General features: G+C 54.0%; 1 protein-coding gene across 1 annotated transcript in view; it reads left to right on the forward strand.

The window, feature by feature from the left end:
- LOC104407309 (polycystin-1-like) overlaps window positions 1–18,643 on the forward strand; it is a gene marked incomplete at both ends in the record, with an annotated part of 47,586 nt that overhangs the window by 26,160 nt on the left and 2,783 nt on the right. The window contains 22 exon segments of the mRNA XM_010016556.1: window positions 8–143; window positions 1,083–1,235; window positions 3,401–3,545; window positions 4,218–4,820; window positions 5,305–5,461; window positions 6,552–6,804; window positions 7,388–7,583; window positions 8,743–8,913; window positions 9,336–9,479; window positions 9,778–9,988; window positions 10,313–10,439; window positions 11,149–11,265; window positions 11,667–11,716; window positions 11,886–12,088; window positions 12,673–12,778; window positions 12,974–13,092; window positions 14,082–14,284; window positions 14,486–14,680; window positions 15,805–15,944; window positions 17,098–17,225; window positions 17,574–17,742; window positions 18,423–18,623. Coding sequence (XP_010014858.1) covers window positions 8–143; window positions 1,083–1,235; window positions 3,401–3,545; window positions 4,218–4,820; window positions 5,305–5,461; window positions 6,552–6,804; window positions 7,388–7,583; window positions 8,743–8,913; window positions 9,336–9,479; window positions 9,778–9,988; window positions 10,313–10,439; window positions 11,149–11,265; window positions 11,667–11,716; window positions 11,886–12,088; window positions 12,673–12,778; window positions 12,974–13,092; window positions 14,082–14,284; window positions 14,486–14,680; window positions 15,805–15,944; window positions 17,098–17,225; window positions 17,574–17,742; window positions 18,423–18,623 — 3,927 coding nt within the window.

Raw genomic sequence — 18,643 nt, forward strand, 5'->3', positions numbered from 1 at the left:
AAATCAGCTTACCCGAGGGCTTCCCCAGCCTCTCCCACTGGCTCTACAATCAAACTGACACCGTGCTCCAGGGCTTAGTGAAACAAGGGGACCCTCAACAAGTCATTGAGTACTCTCTGGCCCTCATCACCATCTTAAATGAGGTAAAAGCAGCATTCTCTGCCCAAGAGGGGCCTCTGGACAGCCTTGCAATCACCGGTGATGTTCTTTGGCCAGATTTCGTGCAGCGATGCAGGGAAATGACTAATGCTACAGCGTTTCATGTAAATCAGTGTACGTGCATGCTGGGAGCTGGGCTGGACCTATTTTCATGCGTCAGAAAGAGAAACAAGCTCCAGACACACAATGACCAGGGAAAGCAGAGGGCCTGCAAAATAAAACGGGGTCGTAGAGAAGGCAGTGGCCTGGGTGTCTCCCATGCATCCTGCTTTCTGCCCTTGTATTCAGATAGGGGTTTTTTCATCCTTAATGCCAAACTCAAGCCTAAACACTGGATTTAAAAATGGAAATCTTAGCCCAGATCCCCCACCTCCTTCACACTTCCCCTGAGCCACCCACTGCACTCCAATGCAGCAACTCCTGTAGCTGCTCAGGTGATGCTCTGCGTGCTAAGGAGCCCTCCTTGCTCTGACTGCTGAGCTAGTGCAGCTAGAAAGACCTGCTGCCTGCACATGAAGCTCTGAACCCTCCTGGCAGCATTCACTTTCCCTCCTACCTAAAGTAGGGCCCAGTCCCTCCATGTGCAGGGCAGGAATTTCAGTCTATACTCACATTTTCCTGCCCAGTAAGAGCCTGCAGGAAGATGCCAGGCAGAGGGGATCCCCCTGAGCACGGGCATTGTGTTGGGCTGGATGCAGACCTCACGGTGATGTACTACTTAGCTGTCAAGTGCCAGGCTGTTAAGATAATTGCTTGGAGAGCACAAGTGAAATTGAGGAAGTTCTACTGAAAACCCAGCTCATCAGATCACCTCTGGGAGGAGCAGAGCAGGGAGATGCAGAGTGCAGGGAAGAGCAGACTTCAGCGTCTGCTGAAACAACCTGATACATGTCCTCACTCTACCTGCTTTTATCCCCTCCCAGTACGAGCGATCCATGCTTCTGGAACCTGAGACTGGGAATGAATTTGAACTCCGGACCTGGACTCGCAACAACATCACAGAGACTCTGAACTCACTGAACGTGAACACGGTTGATGACATCCAGCAGATCTCAGCTGCTCTGGCACAGTGCACGGTATGTTCCCCATCACCACCTCCAGCCTCTGCTCGTCCAGGGGCAGCCTGGATGCTCCTCAGTTCTTGTGCTTCCCTGTCTCTCTGTCCCATGCACACACCACACATGGAGGACAAGATAGACATCACACTGGTGATGTCCTGAGTGCTGGAAGACAGCACCTAAGAAGTCTGTGCTGCTGCTTCTGTATCCAGCTGGAGAAGCTTCTGGTATTAGCCCTGATGTGGCAGCTTGCTAGGACAACTATAACTATATAGTTGTGCTGTATAACTATATAAGTATAACTAACCTGCATATGGAGGCTGTAGGAGAGGCCTTGACACACTGGAGAATCACTGGAATAAACCTCTGGGGGAGTCTCAGAATCTCTGAGGACAGGCTGGACTCCCATCAGCATTAACACAAGTCAAGCAGGACCTGTCTTGAGCCAGGGGACAATGCCAAGGACTGATGTTCCTTCCAGCCCTGTTTCTACCCTATGAGATTAGAAACACTGCTCTGCTCCACGGCTGACTGGAAGCACTGTGTTCTCCAGCCAGCTCACAGCTTCAGCTCCCCGGTGCTGGGGCTGCTGCCTGGTGGATTTAGGAGTTTAGTTCTGTGTTTTGTCAGATGGGCAAAGGGAAGAGAGCCCAGTTATACAATGTGCTGGGGTTTGGTGGTCAGCCAGTCCGCTCTGACATGCTCTTCCTCCCACCAAATCTTTTCTTTCAGGGCTGAAGTCGGGCACCCTTGGCCTTGGCTGCGCTTTGTCTCCCCAGCCAGGTCAGCAGCAGGCTGTCAGTGGAGTGATGGACAGACTACTGCATCCCACCCACAGAGTCTCTGTTCTGCTGCTCCTTTCTCTGCTTCAAAGGCTGTAAACCTCAAAACTCACTTCTTTCTGTTCACCTTTGTTCAGGGATTTGGGGTTCGGCACATCCCATTCCCATGCTGGATTTGGTTCATGTCTGTCTTTCCCACATGCTTTCGTCTCACGACTTGATCTCGCTGTGGAAGCTCAGGTCTAGAAATAGAGGGTTTGTTCCATGGGAAAGGTGACATTCCAGGATTATTTTGTGCTCTGGATTGGAATGAAAAGCTTAGAAAAACAGTAATCTAGAATTTCCCAAGTGGCTGAGCCTGGTGTGGGGTTCACACGTTTCCTTTCCTGAAGCAGTGTCAATCAGTGCTGATACTCATTTGATTTTACCTACAGGGGAGAGGAAAAACCAGAATGAATTTATCCTGGAAGGGAAAAGCAGGATCTCAATCTTAGTCAATTCTCCTTCCTAAGCAGTAGCTCCTCTTGGGTGGTTCCTCCCCATAATCTTTCTCTTTCCCCCTCTTTGACACCTGACCATGCCTGGTGGACTCCAATTTAAACAGCATGTCCTCGCTTCCTATAGCTTACAAATAAAACACAAAAGGGGGAATTCTAGACCTGCAGATGCTGTTTTGATTCTCCACCAAAACATATGGTGAATCACGTCTGAATCCTGTGATGATTAAAAGAAAAAAAAAGATGAATAAGAGCAAGGAACAGCGTTGTGGTAACAGCTTCCATGTGTTGCCTCAGTCCCTCCCATCCAGGCCTCGAGAGTGCTGGGAGCTCCAGGCCATGGCTAGAACATTCTGTTTCTTGGACACATCTGAGAGCAGAAGGAGGGATATCCATCATGCCTGAGTGGCAGGGTCCCTCCCACCGCCTTCAGGAGTACTTGGACACTGAAATGGATTCAGTAAGGGCTAAATCTCGATTGCATCGAAGATAGCGGAGTGGATGGAGGGATCCCATCCAGCTCCTTCTGATTGGTTTCTGTAGGAATAGTGTGTGGCCCCAAAGAGGTACTCAGGAGATGCAACAGCAGGAGACGTGCTTGGTCCTTAGAAGTGAACTCCAGGGAACATGAATAAGCTGCCCTTTATTGCTCTTTACAACCCTTATGCATCCTCCATCAGACTCCACGTGCCTGCCTGTAGCCTGAGGGGAGGCAGGCGAAAGAGTCTTGGAGACACCATCAACTTCTTGGCATCATCTCTCAGTGGGAGCAGAGCAGCCGTGGCCTCTGCAGTCACCTCCGTGGGGCTGGGAAGAGACTTTCAGAGGGCAAATGTGCTCAGGTCTTGCCTTTGTCCTTCCCTTGGGATGTTCCCACTGCCTCAGACTGTGTTTCCCTGCACAGGTGGTGAGCAAGGAACTGGTTTGCAAGTCCTGCCTGACAAGGACCTTGAACAAGCTGGAGACCATGATGACCATCCTACAAGGGGAAACGACCCAGGGCACCGTGACACCAACTGGCATCGCTGACAACATCCTCAACATCACAGGTCAGTTCTGTACCACTGGAGTTTGGCCTTTTCATGCTCAGTACTTTCTTCTCCCTGCACTTTTCCCAGGGTTGTCCTGGCCATCCTTGTGGACACTTAAATCCAACAGTTGTTAATAAACTCACTGATACTCCAGCGAATTCTCTTTTTAGTAAACAATGAGTAAGAGCTATGGCTTCCAGATGCTCGCCTGCCTGGTTGCAGTCTGAGGGTGCCAAACTTCACTGGGGCACCCATGAACGCTGTGTGGGAATTTCCACCTGTTAGCCTGGGAGGAAACAGAGACACCTTCTTTACACTCCTTGTTTTGGGGTTCTGAGTGCAGAAACTTAATGACATATGTTTGCTTTATCCATTCCTTCCCTCTTTCCCAATCTGCTGCTGTAGCACTATGCAGGAGGGAAATAAAGCCTGTTGTCATTAGTATTCACCACCAAACGCTGCACATTAGCTGAGAGACTGCAGGAATTGCTGACAGCTCTATTTTTAGCTGTGGGCTCCTGACCACTTCAGAGCAGAGAGTTATGTGCACAGGGTAGAGTTACAGTGAGAAGACAGTGGGGAAGCACTTGTCTGATTGCTTTGGGAAGGTGTCAGATGTTATCTAGGCTCTAACACTTACGTAGGCTATTTACCACTTCCTCTGTTTGCTCCTCTCTTTCTCTCCTGCAGGTGACCTGATTCACCTTGTCAACACAGTTTCACAAGAATCCAAGCCCCAGGAGCTGCTTGCTGATGCCCACAATTTGCTGCTAGCTCCCAAAGCCTACAACCTGTCTTCCAGCCTGATGCGCATCCTCATGAAGTCTCGAGTGCTGAATGAAGAGCCCCTGGAGCTGGTGGGAGGGGAAATTAAGGCCACAGGCAAGAGGTCTGATCCCTTTAACTTGCTTTGCTACGAGAACACACCAAACTGCCAGTTCTCCATCCCCCAGGCATTCAACACCACCCTTTCCAACCTGACGGATGTCATTCAAGTCATGTTCCAAGTGGACTCCAATCCTTTCCCTTTTGGTTACATCAGCAACTACACCGTGTCCACAAAGGTGGCCTCCATGGAGTTTCAGACACACAACGGGGTGCAGATCCCCATTGGGAGCCTGGACTCGGAGAAAGCCATCACTGTAATGGTGTCAAACAACACAGATGCTCACAACCTCTCTGCTGGCACTGAAGTCATCGAGGCAAGAACATCTGTGAACCTCATTGTGGTTATGGAGAGCAACAACAGAGAAGCAGGACTGCACTTCCAGCTCACCTACAGAGTCATCAATGGTAGCGTAGACAGATCCACCTCTTTCATGCTCTTTGCTGTTTCTTCCCATGGGAGAGGAGGGCTGGGTGTCACAGCAAAAGCGAGCTGTCAAGAGATAACTGCTGTGGGAGGGGATGTCAGGTGTGGCCAGCAAGTTCCATGCTGCATGGTTGGGGTTCCGGCTGTCACGGGTATTATCCAGTCCCCAGTGTAATCCTTGCTTGTGGATTCTGGCACTGAGAAGCCTTTTGCTTCTCCCAGCCTTTCTGTAGAGCCACATTAGCACTGGAGGGAGCGCCTCCAGTCCCTCTCTTGGTCAGGAATGATGGTATCCAGAGTCTCCTCTGAACTCCAGACTGAGAGAGTGCAATCCAGAAAAGCATCTCTCCCAGCTTCCTGCATTGCTGATACTCCTCCCTGAGCACCCACTGCTGGCAGCAGGCTTGTGGCTGAGCTCTCCCTGGTCTTTATAAAGTACTTTCTGTTTCCCCCCTCCCCACCCAGATCACTACATCGCGAGCGAGCCTGAGCCCTTCATCATGGCTTATCTGCATCATGAGCCAGAGCCCAACGAGCACAACTGCACTGCCTCGAAGAAAATTGGCCTGGACGCCCTGGCTGGGAGTGACCACAAGCTCTACACCTTCTTCACCTCTCCCAGGTAAGAGAAGCCTCCCTCATAATCCCTGTCACTTACAGGCTGTCCTGCGGATGAGTGTGAGGGATGCTCAGGGTCATGCTAAGGTTTGTACCAGGCTGCTTTGCAGGACTGGTGCTGTTGTAGCTATCACAGTGCTCCTCTGTTCTTGCAGCTCTCCTAGGCAGGGAGCTGCAAGGTGCCATTCCCACAGCCCAGCACTGGCACATCTTCTACCCTGGCACTCCCTCCTTCCCGGACATTTGCTGCTGCTGGTGCAAAAGCAGCTCACTGCTCTGTGGTGGGCCTTTCAGACCCCCTTTATAGGGGTTCCCTGAAAAGATTCCCCTTTTTTAGAGCTGTAAATTCCATTCCCTGTGAGTATCATGACCCCCACTCGGGACCTGGTGATGAGTCCCCCCCACTGCCCTTTTCTCTGCAGGCTCCTTATGGGCTCCCATCCACGCTGCTTGGCTCATGGAGCACTGCTGTTGTGCTGTTGGGTTTTGGAGCAAAGCTCTTCTTTTAATCAGAGCAGTCATTATAACTTCAGTTGCTGCCTTGGCCAGGAGCGTGTGTGTTCGTGCCTTGTGTTACTTCCAAGCCATTCCTAGGCATTATCTGAGAAGAAAAGATAGGCAGCTTGGGAATAGGTGGGGCGAGAGTGGAGCCACTGTTGTGTAAGTTGATGCAGCTTCCATGGCTTTTGGTAACAGGATGCTCAAAGAGGGATTAATCATCCTGATAAGTGAATGTGCTCCCAGCCAAGAATCACAGAGCTGCTGTGGAAGTGTCCTGTGGATCAGTGGGACACGGGGATGGGCAGGTGGGAGACCTGTGCAAGGCTGCCAGCCCAGAGAAGAGGCTGTGCAGTGTAGTGCTCCCAATGCTGAAATAATGCAAAGATAAAGAAGAATTCAGGTGGTCCGTGGAACCCCAGGGTTTCTCCACAACCAAAGGTGTAAATTACACCATGTTCACTGGGCTTTTCCTCCACAGTGGGTGTTCCTCATCCCTCAGCAGCATGTTTCCATGGGCACACATCCATCAGAACAGGGTTTGTGTTCCTTCAGCGGGATTAATGATGTCTCCTTGCTGCCTTTCCCTCCTCCAGGACAGATGACACCATCCAGAAGTACTACTTCAACATCACAAACCATTTCAGCTGGTCCTCAGTGGAGGTGACTCTGGGGCTGTACACATCCCTGTGCCAGTACTTCAGTGAGCAGGAGAAGCGCTGGAAGACAGAAGGCATCATCCCACTGGAGGACACCAGGCCAGACCAGGCTGTCTGCTTAACCCAGCACCTCACTGCCTTTGGGGCCAGTCTCTTTGTCCCCCCAAACTCCGTCCAGTTCATCTTCCCTGTGAGTAGAACAAAGCAGAGGCTGTGCAGCATCACCATGTGCTGAGCAGATGGTTGTCACCTAGAGGAAAGCCTTGGGCTCCTGTTGCCTTCACAATTCAAGCTGTGCCCAGCTGGCAAACCAGCACCAGTAGCTGGGAGCCTTTGGGAGCTGCACATGGGCACAGCTCACAGCAGGGCCGTGTCCTCTGATCGTGAATCCTGGCGGCTGCTCCTGCTAAAAACAGACCTTTGCAGATGGCTTTATCCTCTACTGTGGACACCTCGCAGTGTGCTCACCTCTTAGGGAGATGCCAAGCTCTCCTCCCAGCTGGCACCCAGCACTGTTTTATCCCAGCCAGCTGCTCCCTGCTTCCCAGGGGCGTTCAGGCTCTCCCTGGCTCTGTTGGTGTGATGTAAGTGGGAGCAGAAAGCTCTCAGCAGCTGCTGTAGGACACTCCACACAGCCTGTGTGAGGAGAGTTCTCTATTTGCATGTGGTATCGTGTCTGTGAATGATGATGGTGGCCAGGAAGGACGCTCCTGGGGAAAGGGGGTTCCTCCTGAGGCAGGACAGTGCCTTTCAACACATTTCTGTTCTTCCAGGCTCCAGGCCCTGGTCTCAACTACATCGTGCTGCTGACATGTGCTGTCTGTTTTGTGACCTACTCGGTGGCTGCACTGATTGTGCACAAGCTGGACATGATCGACATCAACCGCGTGGGGGTGATTCCCTTCTGCGGGAAGAACGGGCTCTACAAATACGAGATCCTGGTGAAAACCGGCTGGGGCAGAGGATCAGGTTAGCCCATGGTCTAATCCTCTTGATGCCCATCCCTGGCAGTGTTCAAGGCCAGGTTGGACACAGGGGCTTGGAGCAACCTGCTCTAGTGGAAGGTGTCCCTGCCCGTGGCAGGGGTTGGGGCTGGAAGAGCTTTAAGGTCCCTTCAACCAAAACCAGGCTGGGATCTATGATACAATCCTGTGATTCCTAGGGTGACATCTGCGTAGTTCCCCTGAGATTTCAGCTCAGCACATCATGCACCAAGTGTTCCCCTGCAGGGCCCAGAGCTGAGCTGGTGTTTGAAGCAGCACTGAGCAGTCAGACAGTGCAGGGCTTCCCGCAGCATTCACACTTTAAATGATGTGATAATGGGGCAGGTCAAAGGTGTAGAAACCACCCAGTATGGAAATCCCCCACCCTGCTATCCTCACTGGGCTGTGGTTGCAGGAACAGCTCAAGAGGCAGCAATTGTTCCTCACATCCTCTCCTGCAGAAGCATCCAGGCCTTGTGGGACCTTTAGGTGACCATTTAGCTGCACTTCAGCATCCATTGCTTGTTCTGCTGTCTGAATTTCAGTGGCATGAAGGCAGAAAGCTTGGCTTTCTGATCCAGGGCTGGGTTTGTAGCTAGAGCTGCCAGAAACATCATCCTGGACTTGGAAATCCAGGCAGTTGGGAGGTGGAAGCTCTAAGCAAGGACAGAGGTGGAGTGCCACCATGCCAGAAACACGCTCTCATTGATTTACTATAACCACTGGTTTCACTGGCAGCAGCTTTCTCCTAAAGCCACCCCAAGGACCATCCAGGTTGAGCAGGTGACCCAGGGAGCATCTGGAAACTGGTACAGGAGAGAAGTCAAAGAAAATAAGTATTCCAACTACTTGGAGGAAAAAACATCCAGAATAAACATCTCCTCCCCTTAGGGTGTTAGCAAGGCAAGGAGTGTCAGATTTAGTCCCTTCCAAAGAGAACCATGAGCATGCCAAGGGCCGTGCACCAGTCTGAGCAGCTCCCTGGGTGTGGGATGGCTCTTGAGCACATTCCTTCCTCCCCAGCCTCCAGTGGCCCCTCTGAAGGACCATTGCATCTGGTACCAGGTCACTGGCAGGCAGCTAGGGCTGGGGAGCAGCTCCACCTTGGCTGGCCTTCCCTAACTGAGCCCTGTTAACTCTGCCAGGTACCACAGCCCACGTGGGGATCGCCCTGTATGGAGTGGACCATAAAAGTGGTCACAGACACCTGGATGGAGAGAACGCCTTCCACCGCAACAGCCTCGACGTGTTCCAGATCGCCACCGAGCGCAGCCTGGGCAGCATCTGGCGCATCCGCGTCTGGCACGACAACAAAGGTGAGACAAAGGCAGGGCTGAGGCACCCATCACCCATCCCAGGGCACAGCCAGGCTCTGCTCCGCCTCGTACCTGGGCAGGAGAGAGGTACCGGGGTCTAAAGGCTGGAATAACCCTGGTGGGAGGCCAGGGTGACCCACTGGCGTGGGGGAGGATTGCTGCGGGACTGGCCATGCAGTCTGCAGCATGGGAAGTCTGCAGTCCCACACACATAGGATGCAGTGTGCACTGTGACAGTGTCCGTGAGCCTAGGAGGTGACCTGCTGTGCCAGGCTTTTGGGTACTGTGTGTTTCCCATAGGTGAAGATACTGTCACAGGGTAACTGCTGCTGATGGGCTCTTGTGTTGCCTTCTCAGCTTTGCAGGTTCACCCCGGGAATGGCTGCCTTGAATCACATTTCTTCATCTCTTTTAACTCCTAGGGCTCAGCCCCTCTTGGTACCTGCAGCATGTCATAGTCCGGGACCTGCAGAGCAGCAAGAGCTACTTCTTCCTGGTGAACGACTGGCTGTCAGTGGAGAGTGAAGACAACGATGGCATGGTGGAGAAGGAGGTTTATGCTGCCAGTGAGTGCTCAGCCCTGGTGCATGGGGCTGAGATGAATGAGCAGTGTGGCATTTCCATTGCATTGAGGAAGGGCCTGCAGCAGAGGACTGCAGAGGGACTATGGAGCCTGCACGCTGGCTCTTCTTCACTGCATTGATGCCTTGTGGGTCCTTTGTGTTAGAGGACAAGGCATGGAAAGGATGCAGCTGTGCAGGAGGGACCATATAGATGCAGTCGGTCTGGAAGGAGGGGCCGTGGCAGGTCCAGCTGCGTCCCCTCAGCAGCACCACTGGCCTGAGGGTCTCTCTTTGTGTTCAGGTGAGACAGAGCTGAGGAGCTTCTCCCGCATCTTCCGCGCGGAGCTGCAGCGAGGTTTCTTCGAGAAGCACGTCTGGTTGTCCCTGTGGGACCGGCCACCGCGCAGCCGCTTCACCCGCGTCCAGAGAGCCACCTGCTGCTCCCTCCTCATCTTCCTCTTCCTCTGTGCCAATGCCGTGTGGTACGGCATGGTGGGCAACGTGCACCTCAGGTGCGTTGTGTCCCCCTTACCTCCTGAGGGCCCCTCCTGTGCTTCCCATCACACGGGGCAGGACAGACCGTGGGTGCCTTGCTTGTGGCCTTGAGTCTGTCCTTCCGCTTCCAAAGAACCTGGGAGCAGGATATGGATGACCGAGGACAATCTGACCAGCTTCCCCCTTCCCTGGTTTTGCTGGCATCTGTTAGTACAGCCCATGCCCAGCTCTTCCTCTGCACATCCGAAATACCCGGGGGTGCAGTTTGGTCTCCCTGCTTAATGGACAGCCCAGAGTGCTCCTGCTAACACCAGTCTCTGATCTCTCCTGATTCTCTCCAGCAATGGGGCTGTTTCCAACCTGATCCCTGTCAATGTGGACACGGTGGCTGTTGGGCTGGTGTCCAGCGTGGTGGTCTACCCTCTCTACCTGGTCATTTTATTTCTCTTCCGGATGGCTCGTGGCAAGGTAAGGAGGAGAAGTAGTTGCAGGCTGCCCAGATGGGTGTTTTGCCTTATTTGAGGCTGGATTTTGCCCTTTGTGATCCATCACTTCTCCAACTATCTCTGCCCAGACAGAGACCAGAAGGGCAGATTATAGGCCCTTTTAATATAGATTATATTAGAAGCTGCATTTAGGCACTTGCTCCCTCTGGATTTCCATATGGGATAGGTACCCAAATGCCATTTAAGGGTACAACCCATTATTGGCAGGAGCTTTGGAGGTGCTCAGTGGAGCATCTCTAATGAAGTGCCTGCCCTGGGTACACATTCAGCTCTCTGAGCAGAGCTGTGGTTAGGCAGCTGTGAAAGGATTAGCTGGGGATTTCATGACTAGTTGGGCACAATTAGCAGCCCCATGAAGGACTGCAGCCAGCTGCTCAGTGACTGATGAGCAGCACATGTGTCTGATAATTCTTGTCCCTGGAAGCACTCCCTGCTTTGCAGGGGGTTGTAAGTTCACCAGGCTTCTTGGGACCTTGTATCTGGGAGAACCTGGATGGCACTGGGGTGCAGTACATGTGGAGCAAGTGGAGGATGTGCATGTGTCTGTTCTCAGCCCTGTCTGCAGCAGTGTGGAGCTGATGGGATCCACCAAGCAGTCTGTCTCTGAGGCCCCACACCACTGTCACCTCTATTCCTTCCTTGTCTGCTCAAGCCTTCCTTGCCTCCTGCAGGTCTCCATCAACCACACGCTGACTCACTCGGACCAGCAGTCCTTGGAGATCGACAACTACCTGGACTCCTCAATCCTTGACAGCTCCTTCCCCACCTTCCCCGGCCTCCAGGCAGAGGTAACCTGCTTCCCACCCGAAAGCTGGACATGCTGCATGGGTCTGTGTGCTCCCCTGCATGGACTCAGTGTCCATCCACAGCTCTCGCTGCAAGAACTGATGCACTCCAGTGCCTCTGGCAAATCCTGGTGATGGGGGCGAGCTTCAGCCCTCCATCTGTTAAGGCCAGTCCAGGTTCTGAGCACAAGCTGTCTGCAGCTACTGCTCTGTGTCTGTGAGCACTGACATTCCCAGTGTGCTTGGGTTGTCTCTGGAGCAGAGCAGGCTCCTGGAGGTGTGGATCCAGGGCTATTGGCAGCTCAGGCTCCAGGTTACCAGTGACCCCTGATGTTAACAACCTGCTGTTTTAATGAGGCACAAACCAGTGTCCTGTGCCTGAACTGCCTCCTCTTTCTCCACAGGCCTTCTCTGAGCAGACCAAAACAGATCTGTTCTTGGAAGACTCCAAGAGGTAAGTAGGATGGCACAAGTTGGAGTTTAACGTGCTTTCCTGCTTTGGTTACTGGGTTGTGCTCCCATGGCTGGTTCCTTCTGGACACCCCTCTGTGCTGGCACAGTTACTCTTCCCGTGCTTCCCATTCCTCACAGCCCTGACTGCCCCGTTGCTCTTTGTCGCGCAGCCTCGTGCGGTGGCCGTCCAGCGAGGCCCTGCTCAGCTGGCCAGACCTCCTCAGCGACCCCTCCATCATGGGCAACACCATCCAGAAGCTGAAGAGAGGCCGGGCCAGCCGCCACCTCGGCCTCGAGGCCCCACTGGCCACCGAGGAGGACAGCTTGTCTCTTGGCGTGCACCAGGGGCAGCCTCGCTATTTCTCTGCATCAGGTGGGTCCGGGATAGCATCGCTCTGTTTGAATGCCCCAGGGATGTGCAGAAGGAACAATCTGGTCCCTAGGAGCCTTCTCCTTACCTCTGGAGAAGGCAGAATAGCAGAGCTTTGCCACCGTCACCACTGGCTTCAATCTGCAGGGCAGAGGAGGAGGGTTGTGTTTTCTTAACGAGGATTTCAGTCTGGGAAAGCAGAAGTCCTGATGTGGATCACTCGAAGTGAGGGGTCACCACTGCCAGCAGACAGGGCACAAAGAGAGATGAAATCCCGTGGGATCTGAATGTTGTAAGCAGCCAGCACTTCTTCACTTGTTGCAAAGCCACAGTGTGTCTCTGAACCCCTGTTCATGGCTGGAGAAGGAGAACTTGGCCTCCTATACCAGCAGTTTCATGCCAGGCTCTGCAGCCAAGCTGGGCATAGACAGGAGCTAGAAGACAGGGAGGAGAGAAGGGCCTCACCTTGTCCCTCCTCCTCCCCAGTTCCAGAGATGTGGCTGAGCTCAAGCAGTGCAGGACCATGCCCTGGTGTGGTGCTGGTGCTGTGCTCCTGCCAACCCTCTTTGCATTCTCTCTTCCCCCAGATGAGGATCTGATCCGACAGATCCTGGCAGATGGAGCCAGTGGCATCTCCCACTCCCAGGACCTGGGGCCGTACATGAGGGCTGAAACAGATCTGATCTCAGGCCTGTAAGTATGCAGGGAGTGAGCTGAGCTGGGGTCTGAGGCACTGAGGATGCCTGGTGCAGCCTGGTCCCAGGTCACTGTGTTCTCCACGAGACACAGAGCAGTGTTGCTGCACTGGTGTTAGCCCTGGAGTTCAGTCTACCCTGGTGCAGAGCCACCAGTGCCACAGCTCACCAGCATCACCTTTTGCCCTGGCAGGTCCAGTGTGTTTGGGGAGAAGGTGGAGGCTGTCATGATGCAGAAGCTGAACGACAAAGGGCAGAGCATGGCAGCTCCTCCCCGGGAAGTGAGCAGATCAGCCAAGTCCACATGGACAGGTACCAGGGCAGCGAGGGTGGGATGGGCAGGCAGGTAAATGGAGCCTCAGGAAAGGCTGCGGGTGTATTGGCTATTTCCTGCCTACTGCTCTTGGAACCTGAATGTCAGTAAGTCCATCACTTGTGCTGTGATAGTCCCTCCTGTGCACTGTAGGGCAGCTCTGCTCACTGCTTCCCCAGTTCCTCTGCTCTCTGCACCCCTCTGCAGCCATCGGTCCCTTCAGCCATCTGGTATGAGAGAGTCTCTGTACAAAACCAGAGGGGAAAGGGTTTAAAATGCCAAGAAAGGTTCAACTCAACAAAGCAGAGATGCTTCCAACTGTGTTACGCAGCACGACAGCAGACAGCCAGACTTGCACAAGGCAGGGAGCTCACTGCCAGGCCCTGCAAGGACTGGAGGGTGATAAGTGCCTGGGTGCTCTCTGGAGAAGCTCAGCATCAATTCTCATAGCATGAGCTCTTGGCTTCCTGAGGCACAGCCTCCCTGGGGAGGCTGTACATGGGAAATTGGACCCAGCAGCATTCCTCTTGGCTCTGTTAACATCCATTATTTCTCCTTGGTTGATGAATGGTTGTGGTATCTCTTTGATTTGCATGGGTGGGTGAGGGAAGCTGTGCTGAGCCCCATGGCAGGGTGGCTTGGCAGTCTGAAGGCAGCCAGAGCAACACATCTGTGTGGCTTTCCATGGCTTTGCCAGCAGCACCTCCAGCCAGCTGGGAATGCCCAACGTCCCAGGGCTCTGAGAGAAAGGGAACCCATCCCACTACCCAGATGAGGATCCCATCTCCTTCTCCCCACCTTGTAGCCCACAGATGCTGCTCTTCTGAGGCTCTGTTTGTGTGGCTGCTGAGTGGGAGATGTTTGGGATAACCCCTCACAACTCACCCAGGACTGATGGCACGTGCTCTGCTGGTGTGCTCAGCCCTTCCTGTGCCCCTTAGGATCCTTTTGCAGTAATGCTTACACTTGTTTTCCCTCCTCCTCCCAGTTGCAGACCAAACATTCCGGAAGCGCTTGCTGCCACCCTGGTGCTCCTATCTGGCTCATGGCATCAGCCTCCTCCTCTTCGCTGCCTCCACGGGGGTCTCCGTGTGGATTGGGGTGGGCTTCTCCTCCAGCGTTGCCCTCATGTGGCTCATCTCAGGGATATTCAGCTTTCTGGCATCCTTCTTGGTCTGGGAACCCCTAAAGGTAAGGATGAGTACACCAGTGGCAGTAGGAGAGGTAGGGCTGGTAGCAGTTTGGTTTGGGGGTCATCTAGCTGCCCCAAGAGAGTGCTCAGGAGCTGTGCTGTGCTCAGTGTCTGTGCTGAAAGGCCCTCAGGAGCTGCTGCCCATGGCAGCTCTGGTGCCCCAGCTCTCTGCAGGCTCACAGCACTGCCTGTCTCCCCAGGTCCTGCTGGAAGCCCTCTATTTCTCACTGGTTGCCAAGCGTTTGCACCCAGAGGAAGATGATACCTTGGTGGAGCATCCCTTTGTTGAGCATGTTTCTGAGAAGATCAGCAAAGTCCGACCCCCCCAGGGGTTTGCTCTTTTCCAGGCCAAGGAGGAGGCCAAGAAGGTCAAACTGCTACACAGGATGCTGAAGGTAAGACATCCATTCAGCCTGGAGAAGAGAGGGCTCCAGTGCCTAAAGGGGCTCCAGGAAACCTGGAGAGGGGCTTTGGACAAGGGCCTGTAGGGACAAGACAAGGGGAATGGCTTGAACCTGCCAGAGGGGAGACTGAGATGAGCTCTGAGGCAGAAGCTCTTCCCTGTGAGGGTGCTGAGGCGCTGGCACAGGGTGCCCAGAGAAGCTGTGGCTGCCCCATCCCTGGCAGTGTCCAAGGCCAGGTTGGACACAGGGGCTTGGAGCAACCTGCTCTAGTGGAAGGTGTCCCTGCCCGGGGCAGGGGTTGGAACTGGAGGAGCTTTAAGGTCCCTTCCAGCACAAACCATTGTATGATTCCTGATGCCTGTGGTGCCCAGGGCAGGGGCAGAGCGCTGCCTCCATCAGGGAGCCACATCTTCACATAGATCCTCCCAAAGCAGCTGTGATCTCCTGAACAAGTAGGTGCATGTCTCCAGTTTCTGCCTCAGTTTCCCCATCTGTAAAAGACTGGCAGTGACTTTCTTCTTCTCTGTGCAGCTCTGAGGGGGCTGGAAAGCACAACCGTGAGGGGGTTCATTTGGAGCAGCTGCTGTGTTTGACTCTAACTCAGGTGTTTGAGGTTAGGACAAGGTTTGCACTGAGGAGCAGACACCACCTGGCACAAGGAAACTCATTAGTTGAATCTTGTGAAACACATAATTGCCTGTCGAGGAGCAGAAGCTTTTTTGCAGCTCATCCAGTACTAATCCTCCGCACTTGTGCTGGGAATACACAGCTGCTTTAATGGAGTTATATTTAACTGAGTGATTTCCCTTTAAAGGATGGAAATCTCCATCACAGTATGAGCTGAGCTGCTGGTGTATAGGAGCTTGTTCAGGGAGGTTGTGCAGTGCATGTCAGCTGAAACATGTGGTGCTGTCTGGCTGCTTTGAACAAAGACTATTGTTATGAGCCTGTGGTCTGGGTTTCACTTTGAGCTGCTTCCCATATGGAAGAAGAAATGCATGCTCCGGGTGCTGATCCCGCTGCATGGCAGCAGTGGAGAGCACTGATTTGCTGCAGGATTGGGAACCAGCCCCCCTGTGCTCGGGTGCAATCCCTTTCTGCTCTCTGCTTGCCAGAACTTCCTCATCTACATGATGTTCTTGCTGGTGATCCTGCTCACCAACTATGGAGATGCCACCCGCACCAGCAGGGCCTTCCTTCTGCAGAGCTCCATCAAGCAGCAGCTGGGCAGCAACGAATTCCTCCTCATCAAGAGGTAATGGCAAAGGCCGTGGGGATGGGGAGGAACAAGATGTTGCTTTATATCAGAAGGGCACATAATGACAGGATAAGGGGGAATGGCTTTAAACTGAAAGGTGGGAGATTGAGATGAGCTCTTGGGCAGAAGCTCTTCCCTGTGAGGGTGCTGAGGTGCTGGCACAGGGTGCCCAGAGAAGCTGTGGCTGCCCCATCCCTGGCAGTGTTCAAGGCCAGGTTGGACACAGGGGCTTGGAGCAACCTGCTCTAGTGGAAGGTGTCCCTGCCCGTGGCAGGGGTTGGAGCTGGAGGAGCTTTAAGGTCTCTTCCAACACAAACCAGCCTGGGATTCTGTGGTTGCATGGCAGTGAGCAGCTCCCTGTTATTCTCCTTCTACCCTGGGGAACAGAGGGACCTGAGCTTTAATCTCTTTGAATTGTCGTTGTTACCTGAGTGGGAAGGGTCTGTGTGAGGTACAGGAGTTAATCCTTCTGTGCCTGCTCTAAAGGACACAAGTTTGCTCTGTCTCCAGAATTTACAACAGAAGGCTTTAGCCATAAACACGTCACAAGAACCAAAAATAACATCTTATATAAATACTGAGTCCTTCCCTTCCTGGCTCTGCCCATATGGTTTAACTAGAGCAGCTTTTCTCAGCTGAGTGTCCACGCTGCTGCCAACCCCACCAGTGCAGCAGCTGCCCGGGGTTAATGGAGTCTTTGTACCCATCTCACTGCAGACCCCTTGACTCCGTGTGTGAATAGACCTGGTTGTCTGTGCCACACGAAGTCACAGCAACTCTGATTCACACAATCGGAACCAGGAATGAATCACTGGAATTCTGGGGTGGAAGTGGAGCAGAAGCAGAATCCAGTCCTAAATGTCATCTCTTTCCCACCGTGCTGCAGCAGACCCCCTGCTCTGATCCTTATTGAGGTGCCAAGTGGATTCAGTCACCTTTAGGTCTTACATGTCAGATGATAAACATTTTCCTGACCCCAGCCCATCGTGGAATGGATGGGAATGCTGCCTCTGCCTGCCAGCCAGGAGGAGGGCAGCCCGGGTTAGCCCTCCAGAGCTCCATATGCACCACAGCTGGTCATGGGCGAGACATGCAGAGACCACCCCAGCAGAGCTGCCCCAAGAGCTCTGATGCCTTTTCCCTGTTGCAGGTCGGATCAGTTCTGGGTGTGGATGTCCCAGGTCTTCCTCCCCTACCTCTACAACAACCGCTCTGCTCAGGAGAGCCACAGCACCACGCTGGGGGCAGCCCGGCTGCGCCAGCTGCGCCTGCAGGAAGGTTGGTGGGATTGGTGGGCCAGGGCCCTGGTTCTGCTGTCGTGGGGTGGTGGTGACGTTCCTGCAGGGAGGAAATGACCAAGTCTGGGTGCTGGTAGAAGCCAGGCAGAGGTTACAGAGGCAGGTTTGTCTCTGCAGCATGGGAATTACGTGCCCCTGGCTCTGCTCCTGCAGAGGTGAACTGGGGCAATCCGTGGGGGTCTGAACTAGAGAGAAGTTGACTTGATTTCCTGAGGTGTAACTGAGGAGGTGGAGGGGGCTTGGGAAGAAGGTTGATGCTCAGCTGTGCTCCCCAGCACCATTTGGCTGCACTGAGCTGCCCGTGGGGTGACTGTCGGTGTCATTGCAGCTGAGTGCCAGCGCAGCGCCCAGGACATCCTCCATGGCATGGGCACGGCTCCCGGGAGGAGCTGCACCGATCCCCACAGCTTTGCTACTGCTGACTATGGAGCTGGCTGGGAAAGGGCAGCCCTGAACGTGACGGCTGCGTGGTCCTACTCACCACCCGACCTGACAGGGTAAGGACCTGCCCCTACCCCCTGCTCCAGCTGCCAGAGGCATCACCACAGTTGATTCAGTGCCCGGGGTGGTTCCCAGCCCTCACTTCAGTGAGCCTGGCAAACGGCAAAGAAACACAGAAGTGCCAAAGGCCTTCCCTGAACGCATCCACACGGGCAGTGGGAATGGTGGGAGGCATGTTGCTGCTGCTCACCTGGCTTCCAGGAGACGGGCACCTCGCCTCGAGCTGAACGGCAGCACAGCGCTGTTCTCAGGGGCATGGGGCAGAGGGTTCAGCTCTGCAGCTTCACGGGCAGAGAGAAGCTGCTGGAGAAGGTAACCCAGCTGCCCCCAGAACCCGCAGCACGGCGCTGGCTTTCTGTTAGTGTGGGTCGTGGGAGGCTGGCCTTTACCAGCATCCTGGACATGAAGTCACTGTTGGTTTCTGCTCTGGTTTGTTCCTGGATGTGTCTTCATTGAAGTTCGGGGCACCACGAGGTTTGGGGCTGTTCTGAAGTTGGGAACACTGAGGTGGATCAATGCACTTCTGTGATTTGTCTTGTGAAACGAATGATGAGGCAGTTGCCACCCTTGGATGTACAGGGTCTGCGTCTCTTGCTCCTGGCCTGCCACGTAGCCGACCATAGCAGTGGCTGCTCTGTCCTTCAGCTCTCAGCCCACGGCTCCTCTCTCCCTGCAGGGTCTGGTACTGGGGTTACATCTCTTTCTATGACAGCAGCGGTTACATCCAGGAGCTGGGGCCCTCGCTGGAGGAAGGCAGAGCCCAGCTGAACTTCCTTCAGCAGCACGCGTGGATCGACAACATGTGAGTGTGGTGGGGCCAAGGGAACGTGCTGCGGTCGCCGGTGTTCCGGGGGGACCCGTGATCACCCAGCAGGGCACCAAACCCGGGTGTTGTTG

This window comes from Nestor notabilis, unplaced genomic scaffold (genome assembly GCF_000696875.1).
Source record: "Nestor notabilis isolate BGI_N333 unplaced genomic scaffold, ASM69687v1 scaffold18470, whole genome shotgun sequence".
Taxonomy (NCBI): Eukaryota; Metazoa; Chordata; class Aves; order Psittaciformes; family Psittacidae; genus Nestor; species Nestor notabilis.